Below are 12,743 nucleotides of genomic sequence, written 5' to 3'. Positions count from 1 at the left end.
TACCTGTGGTTCCCAGAAGTTTCAGAATAGTGTCCCTAGGTGTAGTTTCCTTCGTATTTTATCCAGCGTGGGGTTTCCTGAGATTATTAAATCTGAAAATTTAAGTCTTTCACCAAATTTGGGATATTTTGGGTCATTAACTTTCAAATATTTTTTGTCCTGTTCTCTCTCTCCACCACATCCGGAGCTCTGGTTATGTGTATGTAAGATATTTTGATATTGCCCCACAGGTCTCTGAGGCTCAGACTTTTTCAATCCTTTCATTCTTTGTTCTTCAGATTGGGTCATTTCTGTTGGTCTGGCTTCAAGGTCACTGATTCTTCCCTGTCATCTCCATTCTCTTACTAAACACAGCCAGTTTGGGTTTTTTTTAAATTTCAGATATTGTCTTTTGCTTTTCCAGAATTCTTCTGTGTTTTTTATGATTTCTATTTTTATTTTTTATTTGGTTTCCTATCTTTCCATTTATCATAAGCATATTTTTCTTTATATATTTGAGGATGCCTGTAATAGCTACTTTAACATCCTTGACTGTCATTTCCAACATGTACATCATTTGAAGTTTGTTGTCCGTTGATTGTTTCACAGTGGGTTACATTTTCCTGGTTCTTCAAATGACAAATAATTTTTAATTGCCTCTTGGACATTGTGAATATTGTGTTGTAGAGATCTTACGTTCTGTTATATTCCTCTGAAGAGTGTTGGTTTTGGTTTTCTTCTTTAGCAGGTGTTTAACTTGGATAGACTAAGATTGCAAACTCTGTCTATGGGTAGCTCAAACCAGTTCAGCTCTTTTATCATAGCTGGTGTCTGTCCCACATGTGTGTGGCTCAGAGACCAGGCACAACTTTGGGCAGAGTTTATGCACAGAATTTGGCTTTCCTCTATGGCTTTTTCCTGTCTAGAATTCCCTGGAATTCCCACTTTCTAGAGCCTGTAGTTGTCCCAAACTCTGTCCTCTGTTCTTCAAGCCAAAAGGCCTGTGACTTTCTGTTGAAGACATGGCCACTCCAGCAGAAGTGCCGGCTTTGGCCTCGTTCAGGTCAAAAGCCACATAAAGGGAGCGCATCCTGTGCCATGCCCTTTTCCAGTGTGGACTTCCCTCCAGAATCTGTCCTTGTTCATGATCCAGTGCCTTCAGGTCACTGCTGAAGTTTTTGTTTATTTTTCTTCTTTCGTATTTTGTCCAGAGCTCATTGATGTTGTCCATGGGAAGATCCAGTCCTGTAGGATTTCTTCAGCTGTAGGGGAAGCAGAACACTTAAGTACATTTCTTACAGACATAAAACACTTCCAAAGTAGTTAAGGACCCTTTTGTCCCTCTTCTCTAGGAGGAATTTGGCATGTCTCCTTCCTATTCACTTAATTTTTTTTTCCACATATATTGTTCAAAAAGAATAATACTGCTTAATTCATGAACAAGGTACAGGACTGAGGAGTTTCAAAACATTGAAAACTTTCAAAAACTTTTTAAAAGTAATGAAACAATATCATTCTGCACTGTTTTTCCTTCTCAGTGTAATATTTTGAGATCTATCCATGTTGAAACATATGGACCCAGTTTATTCATTTTAACTGCAGGACACTATTCAATCATACGGATGTAACTCCAATTCATCTGCTATTTCTTCTGCTGATGGACACGTAGGCTGCATCTAATTATTTCCTCTGACGACACCAGCACATGATGCCCTTGTGCCTACCTTTGGGGTTATTCCCCTAGACAACTGCTGGACCAGTGTTAACTTCACCAGCTTGCCAACATCACATGGAAGCGCCCGTTCAAAATATTAACGATGGTCATCTATGGGTGTAAACGTGATTTTCATTTTCTTTTAAAATTTTTTTTCTTTGAAAATAAGCCCGCAGCTTCCCCAAATCAACCAATGTATGCATTTTTCTAAGTTCCCAACTGTAAACACACGCAATCTTTGACAAAGTACGCGGAAACTTTGTGGAAAGTGCCACATAATCTCCAAGGAGAATGTGTCAGCTGGGCGTAGAGAAGGCGGAAAACTCAAGAGAGAAACTGTTAAGAAAAACATAGCAATTCACACACAAAAAATGCTTTCACAAAATACTTTTTTTTAAATGGACAATTCAATTTTAAGTGATATTTTCAGTCACTGAATTTTTTTTCCCCACCAGCAGTTACTGTTCTTATAACAAAACAGTAATGCTTTTTGTTATCAAACCAACAGCAGACCTTGTCCTCTCCCGACCCCCCCATCTCAGAGGAGGGCACGACCCTCAGTTGCCCACATATCTCAAGCCAGAAAACCGGGAGGTGCCCGTGACTCTCTGCTCTGTCTCCCCTCTCCCTCCCGCACCTGCCTGTGTCCTGTAGCTCTGAAAACTCTTAAGCACCCTGCTCACCTCCATAACTGTGACTGGCAGCGGCTGGCACAAAGCACGTGGAATTGCCAAGTGGACACTGCCTTTCCCGTTATACAGATGAGAGAAGCTCGAGAAACTTACCCGGGTCACACACCCACCACGGAGGCCAGAAACCTAAGCTGAGCCTTCTGACTCTGAACTCTCCCAGCCGGGCGAAATGACTTGCCTACAGCCGCACAGCTGTGACTCTGAGCTGGTACCAGAAGCGGGGTGCCCAGCCCTGCTCCCCCAGCGATGGCTCTCTCCGGAGAGACCATGTGCTTTGCTTCTGACTTTTGTGTTCTGGACAGGACTCAGTAACTCACCGTAGATGTCAGCGACAAGTTCTGGGCAGCCCGCAAATCTCTGCAGTCACTTAAAACCTCTGTCATTTCTGCAGAAGTGAATGTTTGCACAATTTATTCCACACGTCCTGTCAACAGAGACACCCCGGAGTCCTCATTTCCGCATCACATTTCATTGTTTTAAGCTGAAATGCGCCGCGTGTGCTTCCAACACGTTAATATTACCATAATCGCTTTCTCTTGCTGGGGAGGCGATCAGGAAATTGTGCTTTGATACGAGGGAGGGTGACCAGGTCCCGCTGTGCTGAAGCCAGGATTCCACGATTACCGGTTGTGAAAGGGGGTCTGTTACCAAAGGCCCACAGGAGAGCATCTCGGGGCCACCTCTCGGAGCCAGAAAATTTGAAACATCTATTCCAGAAGCGTGCGTCACGCTGTAAACCTCGCTGCATAATGCATGAGGGCTGACGTAGTGTCGTCGTTAATTCTGGTGTTCACAGTGGTGTGCTCTTGAGGGGGCCGTCATTTCTTGCTCAGGTTTTTTTTTCCTTTTTTGCCCTGGCAACAGATCTCCGAGGCCGTTTTAGGGTTGTTCTGAATTGTGTGAGTACAAGACACCTTCCCCGGCGGGGGCAGAGGCCAGGCGGCCTTCTCAGAGGCCGTGGCTGGGGGGGGGCCAGTGGCAGGTTTGCCTCGGGCTCTAAACGGAGCCCCCTGGTCTGGGCTCCCTGTGCCTGCTGGGGTTAGTCAGAGATGGAGGGTTGCATTTTTTAAAAAAAGAAACAAGAATGAAAAAAACAAAAGAAAAAGGCTTTGGAGCAGGAAAGAAATGAACCAATAATTGCTTTTCAAGCTGCACAAGACACTCGTTCTGGTCCAGGTTAACTGGAGAAAGAGCAGGAAGGAACAGAAGAGACAAGTAAGGAGGAATGGTGACGGAGTGGGGAGGAAAACAAGAACTGGGGAGAGAGGGCGATGCGGAGACGAGGAAAGGGACCGTGAGGCAGGAGGAGCTGGGAGGAGACAGGTGAAGAGTCCAGAAGACTCAGCTCAGATCAGCAGGCCCTGACGGCCCCCTGCAATGCCCAGGGCTGGGGGCTGGAGCCCTGGGGCAGTGAGGGGGCCATGGCCGTCCAGCTCTGTGAGGCTGGCCTGGGGTGAGCCTCTTGAAGGCCACCCCAGCAGAAGGCTGCCCAGGGTCCAACGTCTGCGAGCTCCAGGGGCCCTTGCAACCGATGTCCTCTGCTCAGGGCAATTGCAGTTGCCGAAGAGGTGTGCCCGGGGAGCCGGACAGAGTCGAGGAGCGTGGACGGCCATCTAGGGGACCAAAACCTGCGCTAAACTCAAAGATCTGGACAGTTCCTGTACAACCAGGAAATGTTCTACTGTGTGGCGGCAGACAGATGACGTCCACGGTGGGTTGTTCAACTCTGTTCAGATGGGAACAGGCGCGTGGAGGCTGCACACGCTCCGACTGGGGTGGAGCCGATGAAGCTCAGCCTCCTGGCTTCCGGGCGGCGTGCTCAGAGCTGGACGGCAGCGCACAGCATGAGTCTCCCCACTGCAAAGGTGGGAGGACCGGGGCCCAGGTGGCCCCCTTGGCCCCCGCAGCTTCCTGAACAAAGGCGGAGGAGCAGAGGGATGCGCAGGGCTCACCCCAGCTCCGCCAGTAACCAGCTGTGTGACTCTGACAAGTTCCTTTACTTCTCTGGGCGTCCCTGGGTGGGGGTGTGTAGACCAGGAATGAGAACTTCAGAGAAGAGAAACGTCATCAGACGGGATGAAGACTCCGGTCGCTCCCCCGACCCCCACACCCCCTCCCTCAGGAAGAGGAGGAATATTCTGACTGGCGCATCTGGGAGAGGGAGCCGAGCATGGCCAGCTGCATCCCCAGGAGCCAGCTGCCTGCAAGACTCGTGAATTCCAGCCCCGACCTTGCCGGGGGCCAGGGACCAGGCGGGGAGTCTGGCTCAGTCAGAGCGACAGTCAGCAGACGCCCTCGGCCACAGATCTGAGGCTGTCTGTGGTCCGCTCCAGGGGGACATTTTGACCTCTCTCCATGGGCCTCCGGAGTCTGCCTCTCTCTGGATGTTCTGAGCTCTGGCGGGGACGAGGGGTGTCGCTGAAGCCCCCGCATGCCCCAACCGAGAATGCCTCCCCAGCGGGCTGCATGAGGCTTACGCGGCAGGCGGGGCAGGTCAGTCGGCACCACCCCGGGCCCACAGCAGGGACCCAGCGGAGGGGGCAGTTGTCCCCTCGCCAGCCTGTGGCCCCACATCGACCCTTGTTCATTGTCCACTGACCCCGCAGGAGGGACCCAGCTCGGCCCCCACCACGTCCACCCTGACGCCGCCGAGCCCTCCTCTCCAGGGAGGGCGTGTGCAGTCAGCAGCGGGGGCTCCCGCCCCAGCGCCCTGGCCCCAGCGCCAGCTCCTCTGCTCCAGAAATTTCAATAGGATCGGTGTCCTTACCACCCGAACGGCCAGGACTCAGGGACGCTGTGCTGCGACCCGGACACGGGAGAATCCGCATCAGAGAAGGACGCAGAACAGCCTCCTGCTCTCGGGGGACGGTCCTCGGGGCGAGGTGCCGTCTGTTCACTGACAGGCCTGGGAGATGGGTAAGCGGTCGCAAACCCTCCTTCAAAGACAGGGCGCAAGTCCGCACACCAGCAGATCAGGGAGTGGGCCCAATCACGGGGAGACGAGAAGCGAGGAGGTGAGCAGGGCGCCCATGCCCTCCAAGTCCAGGGAGGAGCCCCGGGCGGCCCCAAGGGTCCACACGGGCACCCGGGGTCACTGCCCAGTTGGGTGTAAGCGCCCCATGCCAGGCACGGAGAGGCCGGCGGGCTCCTGCAGTGGACTCTTGTCCTTTGCTCCCCTGCCCCCTGAGCAAGGCCTGGGGAGCTTGGCACGGCGTCTGACACACGGGAACCCGCGGAGGGTGCATGAGGCCCGTTATTAGGGCCTTATGAGTGTGGTGTCCTGGACTAAATGCTCGTGCCCCCCAAATCCATATGGCGAGGTCCTGAACCCCCAGAGTGGCTGTACTTGGAAAGGGGCCTCTATAGAGGTAATTAAGGCTAAATGAGGTCACTAGGCTGGGGCCCTGATCCCACAGGGTCAGTGTCCTTACAAGAAGAGACTCCAGAGAGCTCTCTGCCCCACCCCCTAACCACGTGAGGACAGAGCAAGAAGCCGGCCATCCGCAAGCCAGGAAGAGGGTCCTCGCCAGAAGCCGACGGTGCTGGCGCCCCATCTCCAACTTGCGGCTCCAGAACCATGTGACGTAAACGCCTGCTGTTTAAGGCCCGAGTCCGGTATTTGTTATGCGGCCCCAGCAAACCAACACACCTGGGGCGCCACCCCTCCCTCACTGCCAGGCCTGGGTGGGGCTTCACCCAGCCCCGGGGGCACGTGACTGACCCAAGCCAGGCAGCGCAGGCCCTGGCCACTGCGACTGGTCCAGGGTGGGCCTACACCCTAAGCTCGGCCAATCTGGGCGCATCTCTGGGCTTTTTGCAGAACGTGGAACCACGACTTCTCATCCTTACTCGCTGTGCTTGAAGCTGGAAACACGGGGCCCATCTTGCAACACTGCGGGTCGGCCCACCTGAGACCACAGGGCCACACACGTCCTGGAGCCCTCGGGCAGGCTGACTGCTTTAGGGCCCCAACTCTCCACCCACCCCACAGTCACACCCTTTGCCAAATGATGTTGCAGAGCCCTCCTGCTGTGACCCGGCCTTGGCTGTGAGAGTGGCTCTGACCAACGGGGCACAAGCACACGCACACCAGCCCAAAACTGTGCACACTTCAGCTGGCACCTCCATCTCCGTCTCCGTCGTGGGAACGTCCCCGTTCAGCCTATTAGAGGGACATGCGACCCGCAGGAGAGCCGAGTGCCCCCGCGGACCTCCAGTCAGCCCGGACACGTGGGCGGGCCCAGCCGAGACCAGGGCCGCCCCGCTGACCGACGGACCCGCGGACACTAACAAACAGCCGCTGCTGTACGTTCCGGGTTCGTCACACAGCATGAATAGCCGCAGGTCCCGGACACCAGCCCTGAGCCAACAAGCGCCCCGTGTCAGCTGAGCCACCCTGGGTTATGATCCTAACAGATCCATCATCTGATCTTGGCCCGCAGCTCAGGAACAACGGACAAGGGCCAAAGAACCAGAACCACGGAAGTTCCGCCCAAAGTTCACGAGAAGGTCATTTAATGGCAAGTGGACAAAACGCACAGGAGGCACAGATGGACAGACTTCAGTGTGGCACGTCCAGCACTAGAGGGGTCTCCTGGCCTCCGTCAGGGGACGCGGAGGCACGGCGGGTGCAGTGGGGCCTGCGGTGCGTCCGTCTCCGGCGCAGCCTCCAGCCAAGGGGCCGCCCCGCTCGCCGGCCTCAGCCGAGCCGGCGCCGAGCACCCCGCGCGCCTCCCGGGCGCTGAAGACCTGCCCGTAGTACTCGATCAGCAGCTCGGTGAACAGGTTCAGCGGCACGAGGGCACTGAGGGAGGACGCGCCCTGGGACGGCCAGATCAGGTTCAGCCCGAAGACACAGGCCAGCCTGGAGCTGTTCATTTTGTTAAAGATGCTCTCCTGGGACACCTGGAGAAGGACACACAGGAGACCATGGGGGCGACTGTGGGTTCCCAGTGGGAAGAGCCCTGGGCTGGAAGCCACCGGCCAGGGCCGTCACCTCGTGCAGCCCCTCCTGCTCTGGGCCTCCGTTCCCCGTCTGTCAAAGGAAGCACTCAGCCTCGGTGACTCGAGGGTGCCTCCGCGCCGACCCCCGATGATCTGTGATCCCAGTCTCCTCTTCCACTCCAGGGGACCCGGGAGCCCCCGGGGGGGGGAGGGGCACTCTGGCACAGCAAGTACGAGCATGGCCTTTGGCGTCGCCCAGCCACGTGCTTAGTGACGTCCCCCCAGCCGGATGACCGCTCTGACCTCCGCACTCCGGCCAGTGAGTCAGGACCGTCAAGACCACAAAGCACACGGGGGAGGCTGGAGGGCTGACGAGAGGGTGTGAGGAGCTTGCCTCCCCGAGGGGCTCCCCATCCTTCTCGACCAGCACCTACAGCACCCCAGGAAGAGGGATACAGCACCCCTGCTTCACAGATGAGGAAACTGAGGCCCAGAAGGTGCAAGAGACTTGTCCAAGGTCACATGGCCAGTGAGTGTCACGGGGGCCATGCGGGCCCATCTGAGCCAGGTCTGGTCTCTTCTCCTCACCTCCCGGGTCCCAGGGACCTCTCAGAATCAGAAGCAGGGACCATGTCAGGAGAGCAGAGAACTACAGCGGGGCATGGCGGGCCCCCCTACTAGAGCCAGTGAGGATGACTGGACATGCCCACGCCTGCCTCGGTGAGACAGCTGGGCCACCCCTGGGCACCACCACCACTGGCCCCCAGGCCCCCTGTGCTGTGCACCAGCTGGCAGGCCCGCTGAGGCCCCGAAGGCTGCGGAGCCAACACTTGGCAGCGCCGAGCCCCCCGACATGGTAACGTTGGTGCCGCGGAGGAGGCCAGGAAACAGCCCGTCCCCAGCTCAAGAAAAAGGAGAAGAAAGGAGGAGAGCCAGCAGCACAGCTTGCAGTCTTGACCTCTGAGAAATTGAATCAGGTGACAGGGAGGGAAAAGGAGAGTTTATTTTAAAACCAAGAGGTGGCATTATCTGACAGACACGTGCACGTGACACTGGCTCTGCCTGGAGGTCCTCTCCCTGCCCACTGGTCATGTCCTCAGGCCACTTGCCGTGGAGCAGGGTTCCTGTGCGGGCCCCTGAAGACCCCAGGGTGTGGCCCCACGGTGGGAGATTAGAAGCTCGGGGGCTGCGCCCAAGGCCAGGAGCCCCCCAGCCAGACCTCATCCACATGGCACCCCACATTCCACCTGCAAAGGGCCAGGAGAGGGGAGGCGACCCCAAAACGGTTATATGAGGGAGGACCATGGTCTGGAGGTGAGGGGAGACCCATTTGGGTTTGTTGACCCTGTTGTCCCGTTGACCTCACAGCTGCTGCTCCCTCCCCAGGAGGGGTGCCGAGCCCGGAGCCATGAGAGGTGCTCCTCACCAGCCATTCCTTCTCCCGGTGGAGGTGTCGAATGGGGCCCCACAAGAGGTCAGACACTGGAACCATGACAGTGACCTTATTTGGGAAAAGGCCTTAGCACATGAAATAATCAAGTTCAGGACCTCAAGATGAGATCAGCCTGGGGGAGGGCCCTAAATCCTACAATGAGGTCCCTATAAGAGAGACGATAGGGAGACACAGACCCACAGAGGAGCAGGGCACGTGGAGACGGAGGCGCGAGTGACGCAGCCCCAAGCCGAGGAATGTCTGGGGCCACCAGGAGCTGGAAGAGGCAGTGAGGGTCCTTCTCTCGAGCCGTGGAGGGAGCGTGGCCCTGAGACACCTGGGCTCTGGACTGCTGGCCTCCAGACTGAGAGAATGACTTTTGAGTGTTTGAGGCCCCCAGTTTGTGGTGCTCTGTTACGGCAGCCCCAGGACACCCATGGACCTGGTGATGTGTTCCTTTCACAGGAATGGCCTGTTCAGTCCACAAACTGGCAGGGAGCGCCTATGTGTGTCAGGCAGTGAGCACCTACTGTGCGTCAGGCTCAGTGCCCTCTGGGACTTAGCCTGTGCAGGAGATGCTGTGGGAGCAGAGACAGCCGATAAAGAAGGTCGTGGGCACTAACCGAGGGCAGCCCCTGGATGCGGGAGGGGCAGGGGCGGCCACGGTTGACCCCACCTGGCAGCCTGGAGGGCTCCTCAGCAGAGTCGTGGCCCGGCCAGGCCTTGGGCGAAGGACCAGATAATGGGGTTCCAAGGCCGAGGGAGAGTGACCCAGACCCTGGTCTGTGAGGCCCGGCCCGGAGCGGGCTGCCCTCCGCGGCCCTGCTCTGCCCACTCACCTCGTGCAGGAAGCCAATGAGGTAGCTGAGGACGGCATAGTTGTGTTCCGGAAGGCTCTGCAGAATCTGGCGGCAGCGGGTCACCCGCAGGCTGCTCTCCACGCCTGCAACGCACAAGTCCTTCCTGAGTCCTCCCGGGAGGACTCACACACGTGACCGACTCGACTAGACATGCTCGGCTCCGAGCGGCGCTCCGGGCCTCCCCGCCACACATCGGACGGTGTCCCAGCAGTAGTTTCCTTCTCCATGGACACCATGGGCCACCGGGAAGCCCATTTCCTCCAGAATGTTCCCGCAGGGGCCTCTGCATCAGCTCAAGGAGACGCACGTGGCGTCTGGGTGGGGTGCCAGATGAAATAGAGGACACCAGTTAAACCTGAATTTCAGATAAACAGCCAATACTTTCAGTATAGACACGTCCCAGGCAATATTTGGAAAGGACTTATACTGAAAGAGGATTCATTGCTTATCTGAAATTCAAGTTGAACCGGGTGTCCTGTATTTTTTATTGCTAACTCTGGCAACCCAGAGTCCTGAGCCCCCGGTGACACAGTGGTCTCAACACCTGGAACCGGAGAACCAGCTGAGTCTTAAAACGAGCAGGGAGCAAAACAAAACTGGAAATAGCCCCAAAAGTTACCCTTGAAACAAGGCAGCCGGTGGAATACTATGCGGCTGTCAAAAAGGATGAGCGGATGTGCACGGGACAGGGGAAGAACAAGGTCGAAAACGCCGAGGCCGGGAAGAGCGCGTGAGGAACATTCCTGGGAAGAACAGCAGACCCCACACAGACCACCGCCAGGGTTGGCACGGGCGAGGGTCTGCAGGCCTTGGCGGGCGCCTCCCCCGTCGTCACACAGCCTCCTGCACTGTAGTCTCTTTTTTACTATGTGCTTGTGCTGTTTCCATCATTTTAAAAAACCCTGTCTGCCCCCCGACAGCCCCACTCCCTGGTGCAAAAAGGCCACAGACTAAGCTTTGCCTCTGAGACACTGTGCTTTTCAGGGACGACAGTGGTGGCCTGGCTGAGGCGGGCGGGGGTCCAGGTGGGCGCAGCCCCCTCTCCCGGCCGGCAGTGCCAGATGAAAACGGCAGGAGGCGGGCGCCCCGGCCCAGCCCGGCCTCGGCTGCGCCCCGGGGGCAGGGACATACTGGTGATGCCCAGGATCTGCTCGTAGGCCTCGAAGGTCAGCAGCGGCTGCGGCAGCTCCCGCAGGAACGTCTTCAGGATGGCGGCAGGGATGTGGATGTCCCCGTAGTCGTCAAAGTCCACGGGCTTCCCTGGACACAGAGCATCGTCCGTTTGAGTTCTGACCCCGGGCCTGGGATTCCTGCTTCCAAATGGGCTCAGACACAAACTGGCTTTAAACGTGCTGAGAGGAGAGCCTAGTGCTGGAGCCACGGGGCTGGGGCGGGACTGTCCTCTCCTGGAAATGGGGGCGCTGGCCCCCCCACCCTCCTCTGCCTCTCTGGGGCGCCCGGCAGAGGCTGGGGCATGCCACTGGTTTCTCTGTGGGGTAGCCTGGTCCTGCCTCGGATGTGAGCACCCTGAGGTCAGGCCCTGGAGCACAGGGCAAGAGGGGCCGGCCCTCTCGCTTGACAAGTGAATGCATGACCGTGGAAATGACGTAGGTGCCTGGGAGTAGAGAGGACACTTCCAAAGCAGCGACTTAACAGCTTTATTAAGGTCATCGCAGCATGCTCGGCTCTGACACATGCCTCCTGACCCACAGGTTTACACGCGGGCGGTCGAGGAAGCCGGGCTAAGCGGGCTGGAGGAGCCAGCCAGTCCCTCATGGGGACTCCAGGGAACGCCCCCCTCCATTTCAACCCGCCCGTCCACCTGGTCCGAGCAGAGACCCTAATGGCCAAACGGCCTCGTGCGGCCACCTGCCCCGCAGGCTGGCGGTCTGCACACGGGACTCACCTGGGCCGCTGCCCTGGCCTATTCTGGGGGTTGATGGGGCGAGGGAGCCACACGGCCTCGGGTGCTGGGGTGCTGAGGCTCCAGGGGGCTGTGCGGGCGGCCGGGCGGGAGGCGCAGGGTGGGGGGCTCTGGGAGCCGACTCACCTTGGTTGTAGAGCCGCTGGACTTCGCGGACGGTCTGGACACTGGCCGACCTCCGGAACAGGCCCTCGGTGCGGAGCCCTGCAGGAAGAGATCCTCCGGACACCTCACAGGCCCTAGCATGTCGGGCTTCCAGAACGTTCTGTGACGCCCCCTACCCGTGCATCACTCCCCTGGGCCTGACAGGGAACGCCCTCCAGCCTGGCTTGTTTGCCCCCACTGTCCACTACCCACACCTGTATTTATTCCTCTCAAGTCAAACCCTCTCCATATGCCCCAATCCCCCTGGTTGCCCACCTCTGTGCCTCCAGGAAAGGGGACTGGAAGAGACCCACACCAAAGTCAGACAGAGCCAGGGTCCGTCCAACTCTGCCCTGTCCAGCTGTGTGACCTCGGAGAAAGCATTTAGCCTCTCTGAGCTCAGCTGCCTGATCTGCAGAGCCCCTGCCTCTGAACTGCAGAGAAGATGGACGGAACAATGCCCGGCACGTGCCTGGCACCTCCAACTGTGCCACCTTCCTTTCTTCCCACGAGGGTCTAGAGCTGACCCATCCGATACAACAGCCATTAGTTGCACGGGGAGATTTAAATTTCATTAACTAAAATTTAAAAATCCAGTCACCCGCCTCACAACCGCATATTCAGTGCTCTGCTGGGCCATTGGCACACGGGCTGGCGGCTACTGTTCCACGGGGCAGACAGAGAACATTCTCAAGCTCTACGGGACGGCGCCGGGCCCAGACCCCCGCTCTCCCCCGCCCCCGCCCCCACCTCCCCTCCATTCCGAAGCTGAGCGAGCTGATCAATGCATACGTCCAAACCCGCTCGGCTCCTGCACGGAGCCCTCCCCTCCTCATCGGCCAGGAGACAGCTTCCCGAGCACCCTCACCTCGGACCCGTGCGGGCCGGCTGCTGGTGACCAACTGTCCTGCCCCACTGCCCCTCCAGCTCCTCCCTCCAGCCTCCAATCAGCTCCATGCTCCTTCCTACCTCCAGCCTTTGCACGTGCTGTTCCCCCTGCTGGGGGGGGCTGGTCCCTCTCTCTTTTTGCTAAGTGACTCAAATAGGCAGAATT

General features: G+C 57.4%; 1 protein-coding gene across 12 annotated transcripts in view; it reads right to left on the bottom strand.

Moving 5' to 3' along the window:
- Window positions 1-415: 415 nt before the first annotated feature.
- The window catches only part of ARHGAP8 (Rho GTPase activating protein 8), a 71,860-nt gene continuing 59,532 nt past the window's right edge, over window positions 416-12,743 (bottom strand). For 8 of the 12 annotated variants that reach the window (XM_070600488.1, XM_070600486.1, XM_070600483.1 and 5 more), the window contains 4 exons: window positions 11,672-11,749; window positions 10,753-10,881; window positions 9,601-9,704; window positions 6,884-7,290 (listed from right to left, as the gene is read on the bottom strand). In XM_070600488.1, coding sequence (XP_070456589.1) covers window positions 6,967-7,290; window positions 9,601-9,704; window positions 10,753-10,881; window positions 11,672-11,749 — 635 coding nt within the window. In that variant the 3' untranslated portion in view covers window positions 6,884-6,966. Of the gene's footprint in view, window positions 1,242-6,883; window positions 7,291-9,600; window positions 9,705-10,752; window positions 10,882-11,671; window positions 11,750-12,743 lie in introns of those variants that run through there. The other 4 variants (XM_070600493.1, XM_070600491.1, XM_070600492.1 and 1 more) reach the window with 1 other exon arrangement.

Source organism: Equus przewalskii, chromosome 29, assembly GCF_037783145.1.
Source record: "Equus przewalskii isolate Varuska chromosome 29, EquPr2, whole genome shotgun sequence".
NCBI lineage: Eukaryota > Metazoa > Chordata > Mammalia > Perissodactyla > Equidae > Equus > Equus przewalskii.
Note: the sequence above shows the minus strand (reverse complement) of the source record. Positions and strands in the feature narration are given on the sequence as shown.